This window comes from Abramis brama (genome assembly GCF_963993115.1).
Source record: "Abramis brama genome assembly, chromosome: 9".
In the NCBI taxonomy this organism is placed as follows: domain Eukaryota; kingdom Metazoa; phylum Chordata; class Actinopteri; order Cypriniformes; family Leuciscidae; genus Abramis; species Abramis brama.
The window spans coordinates 29,049,093-29,070,282 of NC_139971.1; the positions used below are offsets into that span (position 1 = coordinate 29,049,093).

General features: G+C 36.1%; 1 protein-coding gene across 1 annotated transcript; it reads right to left on the reverse strand.

Annotated features, from left to right (window-relative positions):
* Window positions 1–14,747: 14,747 nt before the first annotated feature.
* Window positions 14,748–15,975, reverse strand: LOC311089516 (uncharacterized protein; the record flags this gene model as incomplete). Its single annotated transcript, XM_084124242.1, has 2 exons — window positions 14,748–14,898; window positions 15,848–15,975. 2 exons carry the CDS (start codon window positions 15,973–15,975, stop codon window positions 14,748–14,750), a joined length of 279 nt encoding a protein of 92 aa, XP_083980368.1.
* Between the last annotated feature and the right edge of the window lie 5,215 nt (window positions 15,976–21,190).

Here is a 21,190-nt window from a genome sequence, read left to right on the forward strand (position 1 = left end):
ACACCCCCAAGGGCCAGACCACTAAATATTCATTATGTAACTTAAATAAAATAACTTTTTTATTATTATTTATTTAAGGTTTGCAAATGTATTTGACTCTAAATTTTTTGTTGTTTTTGTTTTTTTGGCACTGTGTTCTTTGAAACTTTCTTATTCACTGTAAACATCAATGCAGTCTAACTTTAGACGAATAAAAAAACTCAATAGTCCCAAATTATGTAACATTTTTCCAGTGTTCTGAAGGGGAGCATCAAATATAATAATTCCTTATTGTGCTCTTATTTATAAACTCTTAAATGAGATTTGGAATGAGGAGGACAATAATGATGTTAACAGCAAGGACAGGTAGGACAGGTAAATAATATAATGTTAAACGTGTAGGACAATGGCCGACAGCTTGAGATCTAATCTTTTTATGTCGTCTTTAAACACCTGTACGGCTATCAGACGGACACAAATGAAGGTCCTCTTGACAAGAAACAGTAAATGACACTATAAATAAAAATGAAGTGTTCTTGAGTTTCAGTTGTCAGCAATGGAAAGTAGTTTCTGACAGAAGGTGTTATGTGAGAAATAAGCAATTCAAAACAGACAGATTACGTAACGCTCTTAATAACGTTCAGTCCTTGTCAGTGTTCATCAGAAATGTCAACACGATCTCATGAAAATGCGTATCTATAGCACAAATTGTATTTATCAATTTATAATTGACAAAAGAGAAACAAAAGAGTTTTTACGTGCATATGATACGCACTGTAAACCCCTTGGGGAGGATTAGTGGTGTGGAGTACATGCGTATTACACGCCATAAAGTGCGTATCATATGCACGTAAAAACTATTTTGTGTGTATAAATTGCACGATAAATACAATTTGTGCTATAGATTCGCACTTTCATGAGATCGGGCTGGAAATGTACCACATTGTATATGCATGTATGTACAGTATGTATGTGTGTATGTATGTAGTAGGAGTTTTGGTAACACTTTAGAATACTGTTCCTTCATTAATGAATAACTACACAGGAACAAATGAGTAATGCATTAGTAACACTCTAACTACTATTAACTAACAAGAAACTCTAATTAACGAATTAGTAAGTAATAGCGCTCAGTCGGATGTGGTAGTTCACTATTAGCTAATCAATAACTACTATTTTTCATACCTCACTGAAGACTATAAGAACTACTATATACAGGTTAATAAATATTTATAATGCACAATGTTTAATATAAGGTAATGGTAGCCCATTAGTAATGAATCAAGTGTTACTACATCCTTCTAAAAGAACTACTAATTATTTGGATCAGTATTCTAAAGTGAAAAACATGATAACAACCTAATATTGACTGAAGTCATTGTAAGCTTTTAAGGCTTTTGTAAGGTTTTGGATAGTAATGAATCAAGTGTTACTATATATTTCTAAAGGAACTACTAATTATTTGGATCAGTATTCTAAAGTGAAGATCATGGGAACACACTAGTAATGACTAGTAAAAGTGTTACCAAATCCATTGGAAGGAATTGCTATTCAAAATCTTACAAAAATCTCAAAAGCTTACAATGACTTCAGTCAATATTAGGTTGTTATCATGTTTTTCACTTTAGAATACTGATCCAAATAATTAGTAGTTCCTTTAAAATGATGTAGTAATACTTGAGTCATTACTAGTGGGTTACCATTACCTTTTATTATAAATTATGCATTATTCATGTTAATTATGAACCTGTAGATAGTAGTTCTCTGGGAGGTATGAAAAAAATAGTAGTTATTGATTAGCTAATAATGAACTACTACATTCATCTGAGCGCTATTACTTACTAATTTGTTAATCAGAGTTTCTTGTTAGTTAATAGTAGTTACTAGAATGTTAATAATACGTTACTCATTTGTTCCTGTGTAATTATTCATTAATGAAGGAACAGTATTCTAAATTGTTACCGGAGTTTTTTATGTGAAGTAGAGAAAAAAACACCTCTGATCACCTTTGACTTCTGATCTCTAAGACCAGTGGCTAGTAGTTCAGGGCTCTTTCAGAGTTGTACTGTATGACGAGCTAAACTTTTTTAGTTAATTAGCCATTGAATATGGTTTACATATACTTCATTAGATGCATTAAAGCTCCAATATGTAACAATTTTGTAACAAAATTTCCGAAAATAACTTGCACAGTGTGATATATTTCCTCCAGTTGTGTACTTACAATATCTCAAAAGTCTCCAAAGATTTTTTATTTCAGAGAAATTCCGATTTTAAATAACTGTCCGTCCCGGAAAAGAAATGTCGCCTCTCAGTGACGCAATGTCCGCTCTATCCTTTTTTTCCGGTGTGGACCATGTGATGTTCCACCACACCGGAATATCACATGATCAAATGCGGAAATGGTGGTTATAGCGTTATCCATAGACTGTATGGTTATAGCTGTTATGGATCACGATTACTCTTTGGCGAGTATTGAAGTGCCAACAAAACGAAAGCGTCCATATTCGGATACACGCAGACTGTGTGACAAACGGAGGAATAAAACCGGATAAATATCGGCCAGGCGTTTTCGAGATGGAGAGAGCTGCGCGACAATCTTGGACTTGACAGAGACTCTGCTCTCGCGAGTGTAGGCTATTGATAGACAGGTAAGCAAATCAATTTTTTTTTATTGTACAAGTAACGTAATAGTTACAGTAAAGATGATTTTAATAGATATGAATTACACCACATGCCTGTAATAATATAGCATAACATTTCACGTTCCTTGCAGTTCATTAATTATGATGACATAAAATAATACGATCAGACATACAGGTAATACAAAAACGAATAAATTACCTCATCTGTGATCATGATTCATTAATTCCATTTTAGATACATCGCTAGATGGTGAAAACGCATTAAAAACGACATCTCCCATCGTCACCTCCTTCATAGCGTCATCAAGCTTCGCCTTTGTTATTGTTGGAAACTGCGCCCTCTTGTGGTCAAAAATGTTTACATAGTGGACCTTTAAGAGACGGGTATGATAGTAAAACACAAAACATCTGACTAATTTTGTTTTTTAAAGTTATCATGTTCTTTTTGTGAACAAAATATCTGTGCATGTTTAATTTTTCTTTAAATGTTTTGACCTTGTAATGTTTAATCAAAATGTCACACAAAATCATAAGTCATAAAAAAATCACCGGCCTACATTTTTTTTTTCTTTTGATATTCTGTTACATTTGGATGTACATCAAAAAAGAGCAGGTTGTGTTTTTAAAATAGAATACGTTTTTCAGAAAGCTGCTTTTTCCAATGAATAGCGGTGTGGCATAAAAAAACCCACTGTTTTTGTTGTTTGCATTGTTTCAACAGTTCTTAATTCTAATGAATTGGTTCCTCTTAAATGGTCCTCTCTCTCCTATTATGTAGCGCTGGATAGTTCAAATCATTATGGATCAGTTTGTTTTTAAATGGTCCTCCCTCTCATATTCGCATACTCTCATCAGAGAGAATTTAATTCTAGTGAACCAGTTTGTTTGAATGGTTCATGTAAATGAACAGATTTACAACAACAGTGATCTAATCTGAGTTCCTTGGTGGCATTTTCGGCTCGGAATATTTAACCTAGTTAAATGCAGCTTTTCATAAACTTAAGTTTTAGACTTGTCGTGTATTATAGTTTTCCCTGTTCAAGTTCACTTTATTGTCATTCAACCCTGGGGGAGTGAAATTGTGTTTGGCAAAAATAATATTGTATATCTAAATTATGTATTGGCCTCTTAAAGGGATAGTTCGGCCAAAAATTATATTAAACCCATGATTTACTCACCCTCAAGCCGTTCGAGATGCATATGTCAATCATTTTTCAGACAAACACATTTTCAGTTATTTTAGAAAAGATCTTAGATCTTTCAGTGGTTATAATGTCAAGTTATGGGCTCCACCTCCTTCAAGTCCCAAAAATGTGCATGCATCCTTCACAAAAGTAATCCATCTGGCTCCAGGGGGATAAACGAAGGCCTTCTGAGGATAATCCGTGCGGTTTTGTCGTAAAAATATACATATTTAAAACTTTATTAAAGAAAATAACTGGCTTCCGGCAACGGTCGACGCGCGTTCACAGGATGGATGCCGGCGTATGACGTAGGACGTAGCGTAGGAAGCGTCGTATTTGTAGTATAGCCAACAAATTTTTCATAGTTCCCAGTACTTTGAAATAGCTTTGCAATCTACAGTATCAAACTTCCCCAATGCTGGTATGCTGTTAGAAAATGCTGTTTTTTTTTTCATTTGGAATTGTTGGCTAATTGTGATGAGCAGACAGAAAAAATATGTCTTGGCTCATTAGATTCTAAGCTCAAAGAGAATATTTTGGTGTTATGGAAAGGGCCCCGTCTCATTAAGCATTTTTATGTGACGTTATTAGCCCGCACCAATTCTCTCTGCACTGATTTGTCCCCACTGTGAGCTCTAATCACCCAGTCTCTAAACCCAAAGCACTAACATCCAAACGCCAGATCTGAAGGAAGCACTTACTCAGCTATAATTATGGTAAGAGTCCTACAGCATTGCTCTCTTCCATGCTCTTCCTCTCCAGCAGGGGCCTCGGGGCACAGCGAAGTCAGATTGTTCGGAAACAGCGAGGAGATGCAGAATTCCCGCCTGGATCGCCTGCAAGAGGCTAACTAGCTCTGACAGTGGTGGGGTCATCTCTGAGGTCTGGCCATCAGCTGGTGCCACACCTAATGCAACCTGAACACTTTGGGAACGGGAGTCGACTGCAGAAATTTTCTTCCTGTGATACTCTCACTGTCTTCAACATGCATGGGAGAGTTTATGCGTAAACATGGGATCGGTAACTGTAGGACAAGTGTGTATATGTGTGCGAATGTGGCCATCTTCTATAAGCAGACTGCAACCAATTCATCAGACAAGGAGTTAATGCAGTATGGATGGCCCGTGGCTTTGGGATCATTAAGGACATGTTGTTAGGAAAGATATTGGCTCTGTCTTCATAACTAGGTATTGAGGGTAAATTCACCCTTTGTTGGTGTCAGGTGTCTGAGAGCCATTTACATGAATATTGATGTAAACTATCTCTAACCCCAGGAAACTGACCTAGAAACTTCTTAGGAAGTTTGTTTTAAGCCTGCAACACATGCTCACAAATAGCATTATGAATGTTAAGCACTTAATATTCACTTTTTTGTGCATCGTGTTAAGTAGTTTTGTGCATAATCATACGAAGGTAATGATGACATGCAGAAATTAGGTGCATATGACAGGAGGGGCATCATAAACTACTAAGGTTTTCTTTCAGTGTTCTGTTCGAAAATGTACCCTTGCAATGACACGTGAAATTACAACAAAAAATATAACACTTTCATATTCTATAAATGGATGTAGGCTGAGGCTGTTTAATCAAATTAATCATGATTGGTGTTTTTTCGCAGTTAACATGATTACTCTAACATGATGACATTTCATGTTCTATTGATGCTGAAGACAAATTCCAGAGCTTAAAATAAGCTACTTCATGGATGTAATTATGACAGAAGAAATGATTTGTAGATTTAAATTTAGGGCAAATTTACTTTGAACTACATTTTTACATTTGAAAGGTGATCCTTGCAAACACAATGTGATGGTAGGGTTTTTGGGTGATTGCTAGGGTGATGCTAAGTGTTAAGTGCCAAAGCTCAAAAAGAAGAGTCCGGAGATTGAAAATACAAAAGTATTTTTTTTAAATAAAACCCGCAGAAGATCGCAAGAATAAATAACAGGAACTTAGGAGATTGCATACCACACATGAACAAACGAGAACTGAAAAGGAGTAACTGAAACACAGGGCTTTAAATACACAGGACAAGCAAAGAAAACTAGACACAGGTGAAACTAAAAGGTGGTGATGATTCTAGGAGGATTCTCATGATTTCAACAGTATGACACAATATATTTTTTCATACATGATATATAGAACTTTACTATGCACTACTGTACACCCAAAGTGCACCCCTCAACCACCAGTGTGCAGGATCCCCTTGGATGATACAACGGCAGCCACAGAACAATGGCGCCAATGCGCTCACCACAGACCAACTATAGGTGGAGAGGAGAGAGAGAGTCATAGAGCCAATTCTAAGGATGGGGATTATTAGGAGGCCATGATTGAAAAGGGCCAATGGAGAGAATTTGGCCAAAACACTGCGGTTACGCCCCTACTTTTTACGAGAAGTGCCATGGGATATTTAACGATCACAGAGAGTCAGGGTGCCCAAAGCAACAACCTGCACTTGGGCCCCGAATACCCCAGCTGTCAGTAACTCTATATGCAGGTTACATTGTTACACCGGTTGGCGAAGTCATTTTAATCATTCATTCAACCGATTCATTCAAAAATTATGATTCATTTAGGAGTGAAACAAGCGACTGAATTTAGTCATTAGAACTGTAGTGAGTTTAATGAACGCTAACAAATGCTCAAGTGTATTACTGCAGTAAAACAATTACAATAAGATTTTTCTAGGCTGGGTTCCATAAAAACAGCACAGTGTTAATAGAAAATGGACTGAGACCTCATCACAGGTACCACTTTTAGGGCAAGGGATAGTCCAACTGTAAAGAGAACTTCTTGAATTGGTTCACTTTGTTTCCTCTCAAAAGTGTCTTAAAGGTCCCATGACATGAAATTTTCACTTTCTGAGGTTTTTTAACATTAATATGAGTTCCCCTAGCCTGTATATGGTCCCAAAGTTTCTAGAAATTTTAATCGGTGTAAATCAAGCTTTTGCTATTTTTCTCTGCCTTTGAGAAAATGGAAGCTCAACCGGGCTGATCTTGAATCTCCTCCTTATGACGTTATAAGGAGAAATGTTACCTCCCCTTTCTCTGCTTTGCCCGCCCAGAGAATATTTCTCGCCCATGAGAAAATGAGCTAGGAAGTAGAACGCGCGCGCGCGCGATTTTAGTTTGTCCACGAGAGATATCATGGCTTTTGAGCGAGCGAAGCATAATAATTGCTCAATAATTAGATGTACAAATGAACACCGAAGGGTACACACAGCTACACACCTCTGACAAGTAAGTCAACAAATGATATATAAGTGTGTTGCTGTACTGTTTATGGTTAGCTTCTTACACGTAGAATGTGACTGTCACATTAGCTATGCAGCTATGCAGTTACTTGCGCTAATGTAAAGGTAGACAGCATCAAGTTACACACACTGTAACGCAAGTGTTGTACATTTCTTTGTTATTTGGTAACCGTTTTCCTGTTGGTTATATGGCTCGCGCGATATCCGCATTTCAAGATCGCAGAGCTTGATGTAATTGTAATAAGATAAATTACAGACGTTACAGATCTCTCATGAAAAGGCAACAGTAGGTTCGCGTTAGCTACATGATAATAACTGTAAACCATCCGAATCCAGACATAATATTTTAAACTAACCATTCGGAAACGTCCTGCTGGAGCCGCTGAGTTGCAACTTCTTCATCCGTTGCTTCTCCATCTGGATCAGATTCTGGGTCAAACTGAAATGCTTGAACGACTGCGTGTCTTTGTGCCATTGCAATAAGCTATATCCAACATAAACAAACATGCATGGTACCGTTGCGCAAGATGGTCAAGGCCACACCCACCCTCCACCTTGCGCTGTCTTTCTCCTCCTCATTATCATTTAAAGCTACAGTCACCGAAACGGCCCGTCTGAAGGAAGCTCATTCTGGGACTGGCTTGTAGTGGCTATAATTCTGCACCGAGGCTGAATTTTTGGAAAGAGATTTCAGATACAGTACTAAGGACCACTAAGGCCCATATTAAAGCCTACAAAAAGTAGCATGTCATGGGACCTTTAAGTTTAAAAGAATCATAAAATAAACTCAAAAGTGAACCGAAGTGAAAAGAACTCAGTTTTCTTTGCATTCAGAAAGTACTTTTCACTCTTTGCGTTTGTGATATTGCTAAATTACTCTAAATTGCTAATGACAAAAAAAATTTCTAAAATGTGAAAAATAACCAAAATATCAGTAGGTGTTGCCAGACTTTTTTGTGCTAGTCTATCAAAATTCTTTCAAACCATTTTCAGACCACTGAAACTAGCCAAGATCAATCTCAATTGTAATGTCTTTGTCCACACAGATTTGCTGTCAAGAACCGACTTCGAAAAATCTGCTTTTCAACAAGCTTCGAGCCTCTTTAATTGAGCCTGGGAACTGAAGGGCTACAATACAACATGCTCTCAAGGATGGATGTATTGGGTTATTTCTGACATAATCACACAGCATTTCATAACCTTAAGGTGAATTGTGCAAATAAATGTTTTGTACCCAGATGCACTGAGCTTCCCATTCAAGAAAAGTCATTACGATCAAGAGCACTTTATAATATCATCTCATTACAACCACTCTTGTTGAAGCAGATTTTTTTTTCCAAACAAGGTTTCCAAACATGCATTTGACGTTTTCAGATGAAGAGCTGAGTCATGAGCAATACCACTGACCCATTTTGGCTATCTCTCTCACAACCCATTTCCTCTGAATGACAGTTGCATCACCCAGCATACATCTGCTGTATAGCTGTACCACTGCTGGAGCTGACATCAGCAGTGCCTGTAATCATTGGACGAGGCGTTCGCTTTCTTGATGAAGTTGGCATAGAGATGCATAATGCGCTTATAGGAAGGGAAGGCAAGATTAGCCCACCTCTTCCACAACATCTTTGATTTCAGCATGCCAGCATGCGTGATGGTGTGCTCAACATGTATAATCACATGTCTAAACTGAAATTGTGTGCATGTGGATGCTTTTTATGAGGTGAAATGCAGTTTAAAGCGGCAGTTGTTGCATTATGTATTAGCAAGTAATTCCAGGGCACAACAATACTTCACAGATGTAAATATGGCACTGATTCTCAAGGTATTCAAGAGAAGAAATGATTATTGGAATTGAATTTGGGGCTAGATTTTTACATTTACATTTTTTACATGAAATACTAGATTATTAAATTTTCTGAAAACGTAAGTGGTGCTTGCAAATGCAGAAGTTGCCAAAACAATCTGATGTTTTTTAATGGTTTATAGCTGATTGCAAAGGTGTTGTGTGTGATGACTGGCCTATGCATTCCCCTATGAAAATAAAATATATTTTTCCATATATGAATGATCAATATATGACAATATAAATGGTTTAACAGTATATTTGAAAATATACAGAATAATATATTGTGTTAATATATTACAATATATTGAATAATAAATAAGGAATTGCCGCTTTTCATATATTGAAAAATATGTGACAATATATTTACTAATATTTCATAATGTATGTAATTTTATATTCAGTAATACACTTCATAATATATGGATGTATATGTGATCAGATATGGTACTGCATGTGTAATATATTGCAGATATGTTTACTCATGCAACAAACACATATATAGAGACATATATAATGTAGTATATTTATAATATATATATATATATTTTTTTTTATTTGCATTATAAATGTTTCATATTTTCAAGCTAGATAACAAAAGCACAAGCATATCTGCATGTACTATTTAGTCAAGAGACTATCACTGTGTTGAGGAGTGAACAGCCATTACTTTTAAATATAGTAATTACTGTCTTAATTATATTCTGCCAATTGTCAACCGAACCACAGGCTCGACTCGTCAGCACAATGGTAACCCTAAAAACTTAGACATACCAGAAAACCTTTTAAATTCCAAAATAATAGAACATTAAACACTAACAGATCCCCCCCCCCCCCCCCCCCCCCCCTCTAAAAAATATAAGCACTAGTTTCCCATATATGGAAATGTATTAATGTAATATATCGCATTAAATTTTGCAGTATTTTGCCATATATTTTTGTTGCGTAAGGTGTTGTTAGTGGTGGCAAATTTCAGTAACTCTTTCTGAAGTAGTGCTTCTCAAATGGAAGGCTGCATCCTATGAGGCCGTGTCCTTCCTAGTCCAGTCCCTCAGAGGCTTGTAGACTAGAGTCCTCCTCAGAATGAGACGTCTAGTACTGTAAGTGCGCACAGCTATGACACAAATGTTTCCACCCTCAACATCACAAAGCGAAAATATACTATTAAAATTCTAATTTGGCAAATACTTCATATTAAAAACCTTTATATTAACACATTTTCTAATAATACAGAACAATTAATGACATCCATCTGTAATCTCCAGTGGTTTACATTACACACAGTTTAGCATTATGTGATTAATATACCAATATAACAAAAGAAAAGAAAACAAAATACGTTTCTCTCCAAAAATCTTTTTTTTTTCTTGCATTACGTAGTGAAATCGGACAAGCTCAGTGCCAAATCATTTTCTGCTAATTCTTTTTTTTGTGTTTTGGAATGTATGTAAAGGATTGTGGGTGATTTGTGGACGCGAAAGATAAACCTGATGCATCCTTCAGAACAGGCTGTATGAAGGACACGAAACGAAGCCTGCCTTCAAAGGATCCTTTCAATTGAGACGTCCTTTGATGGAGCTTGATGACGTGGCAGCCGAGATATGCAGCATTACTAGGACTCAGCTTTCCGACTGAGAAGCACCCAATGTTACATTATAGGCGACGACAAGTGTTAATGAGTCAGTTGATTGGTTCATTTAACCAATTAGTGCAAAAATGCTGATTTATTCAGGAACAAAGTGTTATAAGGCATGAACCAAGCTAACTAGCTACGAGGCGAATCACAATACCATTAAAAAAAATAATTTTTTCAATATTATTCAGTATTCAGAATCGGACAAAAAGACAATGTTCAGGACTGTGTACTTAATGAAGAAATATAAAACTATTTGTTTAAAGTTGTTGATTATATCTATAGAAACAATGTTGCCATATATATACACTTTAGTTTCAAAAAGTGTGGTGGTTTCCTGTATACCTTAGAGCTGGTTTAACTGCCAGGAATGAGAGTTTTATGAAGTCTCCATAGAGTTCCCGGAAGAAGAGAAGCCAACACACCTAAATTACTCCTTTGTTAATTCCTCTACCCGTCTGTCATACACCCCAAAGGGATTTGAGAAACCATGGCTCCAAAGCAACCGGAGCCATTTCCAATCCTGTGTCAGGTTTCAAACACACCTGCAGCAACTTATAATATTGCGTTTCACACTAATCACATTTGTCATATATTCCCAAGTACTTCGTTCTGTGACTAAGCCACCATAGCTTCGCTCAGCACCGGATGTGTACATCTGTGTGTGTGAGAGAAATTGCTGCTAGTTTTGACTTTTGTGGTGATCATTACTTCTGTGAGTTACTTCAGAAGGTATTGAGTAAGTCTAATGGGTGCTCAAGTGTATTACTGCGGTAAAACTATACACCTCTGCTTCTTGGAAATGCTCTTAGAGATATCTGAGTGACTGATAAAGTGCTTTTAACAGAGCAGAATCGCGGTAAGTACGGACTGAAATCATATTATAAGGCATCAGAGTTCTTAATCTTGATCGCTTTTTCTGATCTTCATTCCTTCTGCTCACTATACTGTATGAGGACATGCACAAAAACGGATCTTTATGGGAAGACTGTATATATAATGCATTATAAAGTTATGCATAATCCGTGTTGGGACGTTACTTACTCAAAGAGTGCTAACTTAAAATAATAGTTCACCTTAATCTTTTTTTGATGATTTTAAACATGTTTTACTAAACATAAACATCATGTGTTCATATAGATCATATATTAATAATACAAGTAGTTGTTCTGGAAGATATCAAAATGGAATCCTAAACAATGTCTGTAATGCCTTATAATACACTCTCAGAAAAAAAGGTACGAAAGCTGTCACTGGGGCTGTACCTTTTTAAAAGGTACATTTTTGTACCTAAATGGTACATATTAGTACCTAAAAGGGACAAATTAGTACCTAAAAGGAACAAATTAGTACCTAAAAGGAACAAAAGTGTACCTTTTGAAAAGGTACAGCCCCAGTGACAGCTTTCGTACCTTTTTTTCTGAGAGTGTACACATTGCAATTCATATCTTCTCATAAATAATTAATGTTAATGGAAATGTGATGTAAATAAAAATGTTGTTTGGATTTTGTTGCTAATAATTTAATTTAAATTTGAATAGAGGAAATGGAAGCCAGTTGAAATGAATGGCGTTTATGTTCCAGTCTCTTTGATTGACAGAAGAATGTTTACATGAGGCATTTTTCTTTTATCTTGTGCCTCTTAAAGATGTTTTCCGTTCCTCCGCTCAGCGAAACGTGAGCAACACATTTTCAGCCAATGAATGCAAAGCGTGTATGTGTGTAATCAAGTCTGTCAAGTATCTCAGCATCCTTCTCGGCTTGAATCACACAAAAACAACATCACTAAAATCAGACACTAATCAAGGCCTCAAAAACCAGATGAGTTAATCCTCCAGTGAGTGGCTGTCTTGAATCACCCTTTTCAGAATATCAAAGCATCAAATGAGCGGTTTTATGCCATTATTATACTGTAGTATGCATTCATTGGACCTTATCTGTTTCACTGTTGTATTACAGCATTTCTTTACTGTCTGCTTAAGTTGTAGCATTCCTCGTTTGTTAATAAATAAATAAAAAAGTACAGTTCTTTTAATCACATAATCCTAAAGAAATGTCAGTTTATCCATAAGGATTTTATTTGATTCTTAGAATTATATTGGATATTGTATTCTTTGACAAAACACTACTTGAACTGGAATATTGTCTTCTTTCTGGAGTTAAAGGACAAACTAGGGGAGTATTAAATATATAAAACTAAAATATATATATTTGAATTCCATACAGTGTTTTAAAGGGGCACTTTTTCACACTGGGAATCATTGTAGTTCCCTTTCTAAGTGGAACTTAACACTGCTTCTGGATCGATAGATAATTTTTAATTGGATCCACCTTATTTTATTTTTTTTATGTAATTGAATGTGTCTAGCTTTCTATTATTAATATTATTATTATTATGTAATGGTAATTACATTCATCTCTTGAAATTCTCATAACAACAACTGGACATTGTACTTTTTGAGTTTAATTCTTAAGGGTGATTCTCATTGAAAATGTAAAGGCTTCATTTCTTAAAGCAATATATAATTTAATTTATTTATTTACTTATTTTCATTTTGAGAAATATTGTCCATGGTTTTGTTTATTCTATTATGAAAATCTCCACGAGAGTCTTTTCAAATTTATGATACATATTAAGATTGGAATCCTAAATTTCTTATTGCATTTGGGGGATTTTGGGATTTTTGGCTATAGGGCTGATATAGGAAATCAATGGAAATTCATCATCAGACAGCTGAGGTAGACAGGGAAAATAATTGTAGATGATCTTCCCTTGCCTGTGACCTTTGCCAAGCTCTCAAATGCACTCGGTAATGCACCAATACCTTGTCAACCCTACAAACCATCACTCTTTCAATCATATCTCTTTCTCAAATCACATTCCCTCACCCAAAAACACACAGCGAGGACAAACGCACCAGCTCCTGCATTCGGCGGTGTGCCCAGACTTTAGATGCCTCTCCAGATTACCAGAGCTGCAGATCTTCCCGAGTCTGGGGAGCTGATGCCTGACGATGCGACCTGTCACGGTACTTCTTTTTTCATCGCGTCCCTCCAGGCTCCAGATCAATGGCTGCACTAAGTCACTGTGGCGATTGCCGGGTGGATATTGATCATTTATTATTTAATCTAAGCCCCATGCAGAGGATAGACGGGGAGAGTGTGGGATGAGACACCGCGGAGGGTCTGATATCTTATCCAGTTATACAATAAACACACAGCTAATGGATTTTAGCACCATTAATAGTGCTCAGACTAGGCATGAGTAATAATGACTGTATCCTCAGTGTTAATCATCGATAGGGAACAGTTATTCTGTTTAATGGTTGTGCACCCACATCCGATGCGAAACCTACAGGATTACTCAACAGATAATAATATGTGCACATGAAATATTGATTTGAGTTTAAATATATATATATATATATATATATATATATATATATATATTAGCTTAACTGTGTATGGCTTCCTCTTAGAAAATAGGATAATAATGTATAGTTTTGTAACCTGCATACACTGTCAGAAAAAAAAAAAAAAAAAAGTACAAAACGGTACCTTTTAGGGCAAGTGGCCGTCACTGGGTTGGTACCCTGAAGGGTACCTTTTTGTACCTTTAATGAGAGGTACAAAATTGTACCTTATAACTTTGTACCATTTAAGGGGCAATTTTGTACACCAAGGTACAATTGCACTAATGTTAATTGTTGATTGTTTATATGCACTGGTACATAGCACATTTTAGAGTGGTCTTTTATTGTGGCCAGCCTAAGGCACACCTGTGCAATAATCATGATATCTAATCATCTTAATATGCCACACCTGTGAGGTGGATGGATTATCTCGGCAAAGGAGAAGTGCTCACTAACACAGATTTGTGAACAATATTTGAGAGAAATAAGCCTTTTGTGTACATAGAAAAAGTCTTAGATCTTTGAGTTCAGCTCATGAAAAATGGGGGCAAAAACAAAAGTGTTGCGTTTATAATTATGTTCAGTGTATATCACTTCCAAATGATTATGATTAATACAATTAATGGTTATTAAGATTGATATGGGATGGAATTGGTTAAAATGGGCTTGAAAAAAAATGATCAGAATATCAACTTGCATAATAATTATGCACACTATATATACAGTGCATGCACGCACGCACACACACACACACACACACACACACACACACACACACACACACACACACATCACTGTAGACAAAACTGCTGACTTCTTAAATTTTCATTTTCTTCTGTCAGACGAGCAATCTCCTTCTGTGCTGCATTCAGCTGCTTTTCCATGGTAGGAGACGTTTCCAGGTAATCATGGTCTTGCAGTGCCCCAAAACCATTGTTAGATCTGTGTATTAAGAAAAAAAGAGAAAATTACATGTAGAACAAAAATAAGTACCAAGGAGGTCATTAGATATGTTTACATGCTCTAATTTTCATCATTGAATCCAATCTGATTTCAAGTTTGTAAAGTTCAGTTTATATGAACCCTATAAACTGCAATCTGAATCTCAGAGATCTTACTGTAAAAGGGCTCTGGTATGCATCAAGACTGTTGAAGTCTGGTTCAAGAGTTTACATGCTTATTTTTTTTCTTATTGATCAGATTCTTTCAGGTCTACAGCACCCCTTTCAATCCGATCAAGATTTAATTCAGATCAAGCTTAATCAGTTCGATTGAGGAGTTGAAGGCTTTTTAGTTGGATTGAACCATTGACGGATTTAACCGACATTGGCTGACCGTCGGCTTGGTTTGTCCCTACCCTTAGGTCTGAGATAGATGACTCACTGTTCTCTTGTGTTTTGATAAGAAAACGAATGGTCCTCCTCTTCTTCCTCAGGTGTTTCAATATCACAGACACTGGAAATTAACATAATCATGATTTCAGTCTTGGCAGTTCATATAGGCTAGTACTGTTATGTACAGTCGTCACATTATAGACATTACATAAACTGAACCTGAAACAACCTGTAATATCTATCAAATATATAAAGCAGCCAATAAGATAAATACACTGTAAATTAAAATAAAAAAGTGCAACTGTAAGAAATGACAGCAATCAGCAAATACATACATACATACATGAATACATACTGTACATACATAAATAAATGTCAGTTTGGTTAGGTACTTGACAAAACATTACAGTAGCCTATTATCACATTCAGAGAGGTTTAAATGACTCAATGAAAAGACAATAGTATATATTTTGGTTATTAAAACAAATGTTCTCATAACATAACATCCTAATCTTTTTAGGATTATTCAGATTATGTCATCAAACAAGTTAACACACCCTTGATTTCGCTGAAGTGTCCTCCTGGGCTTGAGTTCACAGCACCATGTAAACAAAGTCAGCACGCTTCCCCGTTTCAGTCTATGTAAACCCGTGAGCGAAAGAACAATGCAGTCCTGAGTAAGCATACTTAAAGTTGGAGCATACTCTCGTGTTATCTGTAATCTTATGAGAGAATCAGTTAATTAGTTCGATAACTGCCATCCAAAACGTGTATAACTTGGAAAGATAGCGTTAGCTAACTTAAGTTAATTAGGGTGACCATATTCCAGGTCATGTCCGGCCGGGATTTCGAGATCGCCCAAAATATCCGCGATTCGGCTTTTGCTTTCTCGTCGCCATTCATTTTGTTTACATGTACACCTTTTGATTCAGTAGTACTGAATTAATTCCGATTGGTTAATCTGAATGTAGTGTTTACATGAACGCTAAACAAGTGATCGGTTGATGTGCGTGTAAGCATTGCTAAGAAGATTCCTGTGTTTTCGTCTCGATCGGGATCCGTGTGAATCAGAATGCATGACCTGCAAAGCTGGCACGTACGTGTCAGTGTCAAATAACGTAATAATGTAAACATAATGAATGGTGACTGTAGAAAGCAAAAGACGAATCCCGAGCATTTTGGGCGATCTCGAAATCCTGGCCAGATATGTCCGGGTAAAACAGGACGTATGGTCACCCTAAGTTAATTCGCTTACCTGAAAATGAGGTTCAATATCCCTTCTTATTTTCACAATCCACACACGACAGGCTTTTGGGTCACTCGGAAAGCGATGAAAGGATATATTTTTATCACTCTCTTTCCGTTGATAGGATGGTATAGCCTGGTACACAACAAAACGCTATCGCATTCGCAACTCTCCTGTGATTCAAGGCGATACTTCCGGGTTTCTTCCCACCGGTGCCTCGCTTTCGATTTCTAAATGGCGGCTGCGTGAAATCAGCACATGTACTGCACATTGAGGTTTACAGCATAGGGCAGTTGTTCTTCAGTAATACCTTGTGAAAATAAATAAAAAGTTCATTGTAGGCATCTTTAACACAATATTTGACATCATTAATCTCTACTTATTACTCGCTGAAGCTGTTTGTTTAAACATTGACATGGCTGTACTTTTTGAATGCAGTAGAGCCGAAGTTAAAGTTATTGAAAAATTTGCCTCGTGCATGAATGAGACCAATATTCTGGATTTCTTTGACAATTGTGAATGTTCTCAGAGAGCATTTAGGACAACAGAACAGGCAATGGATTTGTAGGATTTGGAAGAGGCTTGTCACCATCCACAGAAAGTTTCAAAACATACCGCTGAAGAGACATCAGGGTGTCAAATTGAAGACGAAATAGGCACAAAATGCAGAAAGAGCCCTTTTATCCACACAGCTAGCCCAGCAGATCTCTCTCCCATGTACTCTTGATGACTACAGTGACTTTTCGTGTAAGTATATTTTTCCAGTCAGTGGCTTCCTGTACTTGAACAGTTGGATATGATGAAGATGGTTTACTGTAAAAGACAAAAGCACAAAACAGATTTTATCTTAATCAAATTTTATGATCATTCAAGTTAACTGATGTAGAGAAATAATCTACATGCATAAGTAAGATGATTATTATTCACCTCATTTGTATGTGGGCAGTAAATATATTTCAAGAATTATAAAATGCATTTATGTTAGATATTCAAGTGTTCAAGCTTCTCTCTGAACAAGGCTGGCAACATGAGAAGTGCTGCTTTAAAATCTATTCCTGAAACAAAAGATATTGTCATGATATTACTATCTCTCTTAGCCTTGAAAGTGGTAGTTGCACAGCTGTCAATGGAGGGACAGAAAGCTGTCAGACTTCATTAAAAATATCTTAATTTGTTACAAAGATGAATAAACAATAATAATAATAATACTATTTCAAACGACATGAGGGTGAGTAATCAATGACATAAGTTTCAGTTTAGGGTTAACTAACCCTTTAATAAATAGGGTAAAGTTTAAAAAGAGTCAATTACCAAGATGGTCTTCAATGAGAGATTATTCTCTAGCTTCTTTGTGCGCCTTTGCTAAAAGAGATTTACCTTGAGCAAGATGTAGGCACACTGTATGCAATGTTTCCAAAATTTTCTTGAAAGTGCCAGCAAAGATTAACAGACTTGTATAGGAAACCAATTTCTTGATAAAGTTGACATTAGATAAAAAGACAAGCATAAGAATATCAGCATTTGTTTCAGTGTCCTACATGTTAATCAGTATTTGCACACTAACCCCGATGGACTCTTCCAGAACGGATATTTGTTGATATCCGCCTCCAGGCAAAGGTCCTCCTCATTCGTTCTTCATCAATGCGAGTATCTGGCGGTGTCTTTCGATATTGGTCCCGTAGGACTTTCACATGTCACTCTATTGAGGTACACTGTAAAAAAAATCTGTAGAAATTACAGTATTACTTGCAGCTGCTTGCCAGTAACTTACTGTAGATTTAAATTGATGTTATTTACTGGCAACAGTTTGTTCAAAGTTAAATGAACATTAAACATTAACAAGTCTTTATCTTTACAGAATAAAACTAAAATAACAGCCTCATGCAAAGCATTCTGGGAACCAAAATCTGAATGAAAAAAAACAGAAAAAGGTTGATGAAGATTTCTGGTTCCCAGAATGCTTTGCATTGGGTTGTTATTTTATAGTTTTATTCTGTAAAGACAAAGACTTGTTAATGTTTAATGTTCATTTAACTTTGAACAAACTGTTGCCAGTAAATAACATCAATTTAAATCTACAGTAAGTTACTGGCAAATAGCTGCATAACTACAGCAAATTTTTTACAGTGTAGCATCCTCTCCAAAAACATCCATGTCTTTGTGCACAGACAAAAACAATCAGGTAGAATATTATTTCAAAATTTAGCATCTTATCACCCATTATAATGATACATTTGAGAACAATACACTGATAACATTGTAGAAAAAATATAAATATATGCTCTCACCACAGGCCTTGTAATTAGTTTGCAAGTGCTTTTTGAACGACCACCTTTTTTGAAAGACCAAAGTCTTTTCACTCCTTCAAAATCAGCCAAAGATTGTCCGCTCAAATGTAAACCTGCGTTTCAGAGACATGTGCCATATGTGCCATTTAAAATCTTATTTGGTCAGTTTTTTTTTTTTTTTTTTTACACAAAATAAGAAACTGTATGAATAGAATCAAGAGTAGTAATATTAAGATTTAATCATCTACTTCTATATCCATTGCCCTCTTTGTCCTTTAAAATGGGGTACCTCAGAGTCAGGGCCTCAGCAACTTAAATGTACTCTTTATAAGACGAATACCTGCAAAAATATTTTTTATTAAACTGTAACCCATTAATACTTTGGCACAGTTAATGAGGAATACATACTGTACTGAGCCATGCTTTCATACAATGTTCTTATCATTTTGATCCTATCTGATGCTGAAAGTTTCCTTTGTTTTTGGTCCATCAAAAAGAAACTTAGGAACTTAAGAGAAAAAGAGAAAGTAATAATTAGGCAATGTTGCAGGGATACATAAAGTACAACTAATACTGTAAAGTACAAGTTATTACTGAAAAGACAAATCAATTAATTAATTTACTAGGGCTGCCTCGTTTGATGGCCGTTGCGTTTCGTGCGGCCTAAAAAAAAAATCTCGCAATCCAAACGGCAGGACATTTTTAGTCTCAAAATGTAAAAACTGAGAGAATCACTAATTACAATGGCTAGCCCTTCAAATATATAGTGTTAGCCACCATTTTAGAAATACGGTATGAGAGGCTAAGTTATGAAAGTTTAGTCATGGACAAGGGCGTTGTCACACCGAGAATCATCCTCTAGAAACCTTGATTTTCTTCAAACAACATACAATTTTCTTGTAATATCATCCATTTCAGCACATAGAAACAAAACAAAAAATGCTGGTTAATCATTTAACACAGTCGAAGTACTTGTCCAGTATAAGTCATGAATTGTGATATTTGTCTCTCTTATTTTTTTAATATTATTAACATGATTAAATGTTATTGTGACAAACAGACAGACATACTAGACGGACAGACAGATTGATCAAGACCGCTGATGCATTTACAAGTTAAACACTGACTACACGACTAATTTTAGTCTGGGCCCTTTACACGAGACCATTTTCAACTTAAAACTGAAATCTTTTTATGCATTTTTGCCGTTCATTTACATGACAACTTCGTTTTGGAGGACTGAAAACGCAAGTTTTTGAAAACGATACAGCTATCATCTCCATGTAAACAACAAAAACACGAATTTGTGAAAACGGCGATGTCATGCACATGTATATAATAGGGATGGCTGACGCGAAACTGACGTTCTGAAGCTTTTCGAGATCCCGAAGCGCAGATGTTTGAAACACTGATCCGAAGTGTGATTCAAAACACCCATGTCACGTGCAGAGGCGGACAGAGTACACAGCTACATTACTTGAGTAAAAGTACAGATACCCCTTGCTAAATTTTACTCAAGTACAAGTAAAAGTACTACAGTCAGATGTCTACTTAAGTAAAAGTACTAAAGTATTTGTTTTTAAAAGTACTTGAGTATCAAGAGTACAAGAGTACATTTTCTAAATATTGCATTACTACTTCCACAGTGCTTACATTGGTAAACACAGCAAACACTTGAAGCGAAAACTATCATTAACTTGTTCAGAAAATTTAAAAAGCTGGAAAGCTGAAGGTGATTGCTGATAGGCTGTCCCAATCAGTGGCGCCTGCACAATCCAATCACATTTGAGAGGGTTTCCGAGATGTTTCTTTTTTCCTTTTTTTTTTTTTTTTAGAAGAAGTAACGGGTACTCACAGTTATGGATAGAAATGTAGTGGAGTAAAGAGTACAATATTTCCCTCTCAAATGTACTTGAGTAAAGTCATGAGTACTCCCCAAAAATGATACTCGAGTAAAGTACAGATCCCTCAAAATTGTACTTAAGTACTGTACTCAAGTAAATGTACTCCATTACTGTCCGGCTCTGGTCACGTGACTACGGCTAAATGAAGCTTCGGAGTGTTTCACAAGTGTTTCGACAGGTGGCATGGTCCGCCAAATCAGCGTTTGATTGACAGGGTCGGGAACAGACCACACAATCGCACATCTGTATAAAAGTGAAGTCAACGCATCTTGACCTCGTGGGTTTTTGTGAGAGGAGTTTGTAAAAAAATCTGTAAAAAAAGAAGTAGGCTAAATCCTTCCACAGCAGAGAAATTAATATTTTTTAATAAAAATATATAAAAAAGTGAGACATTGTGGCTTGATTTTTTATTAATATTCATTTTTCATGACCAAAATAATATTATGCACAGTGAGGAGCCTA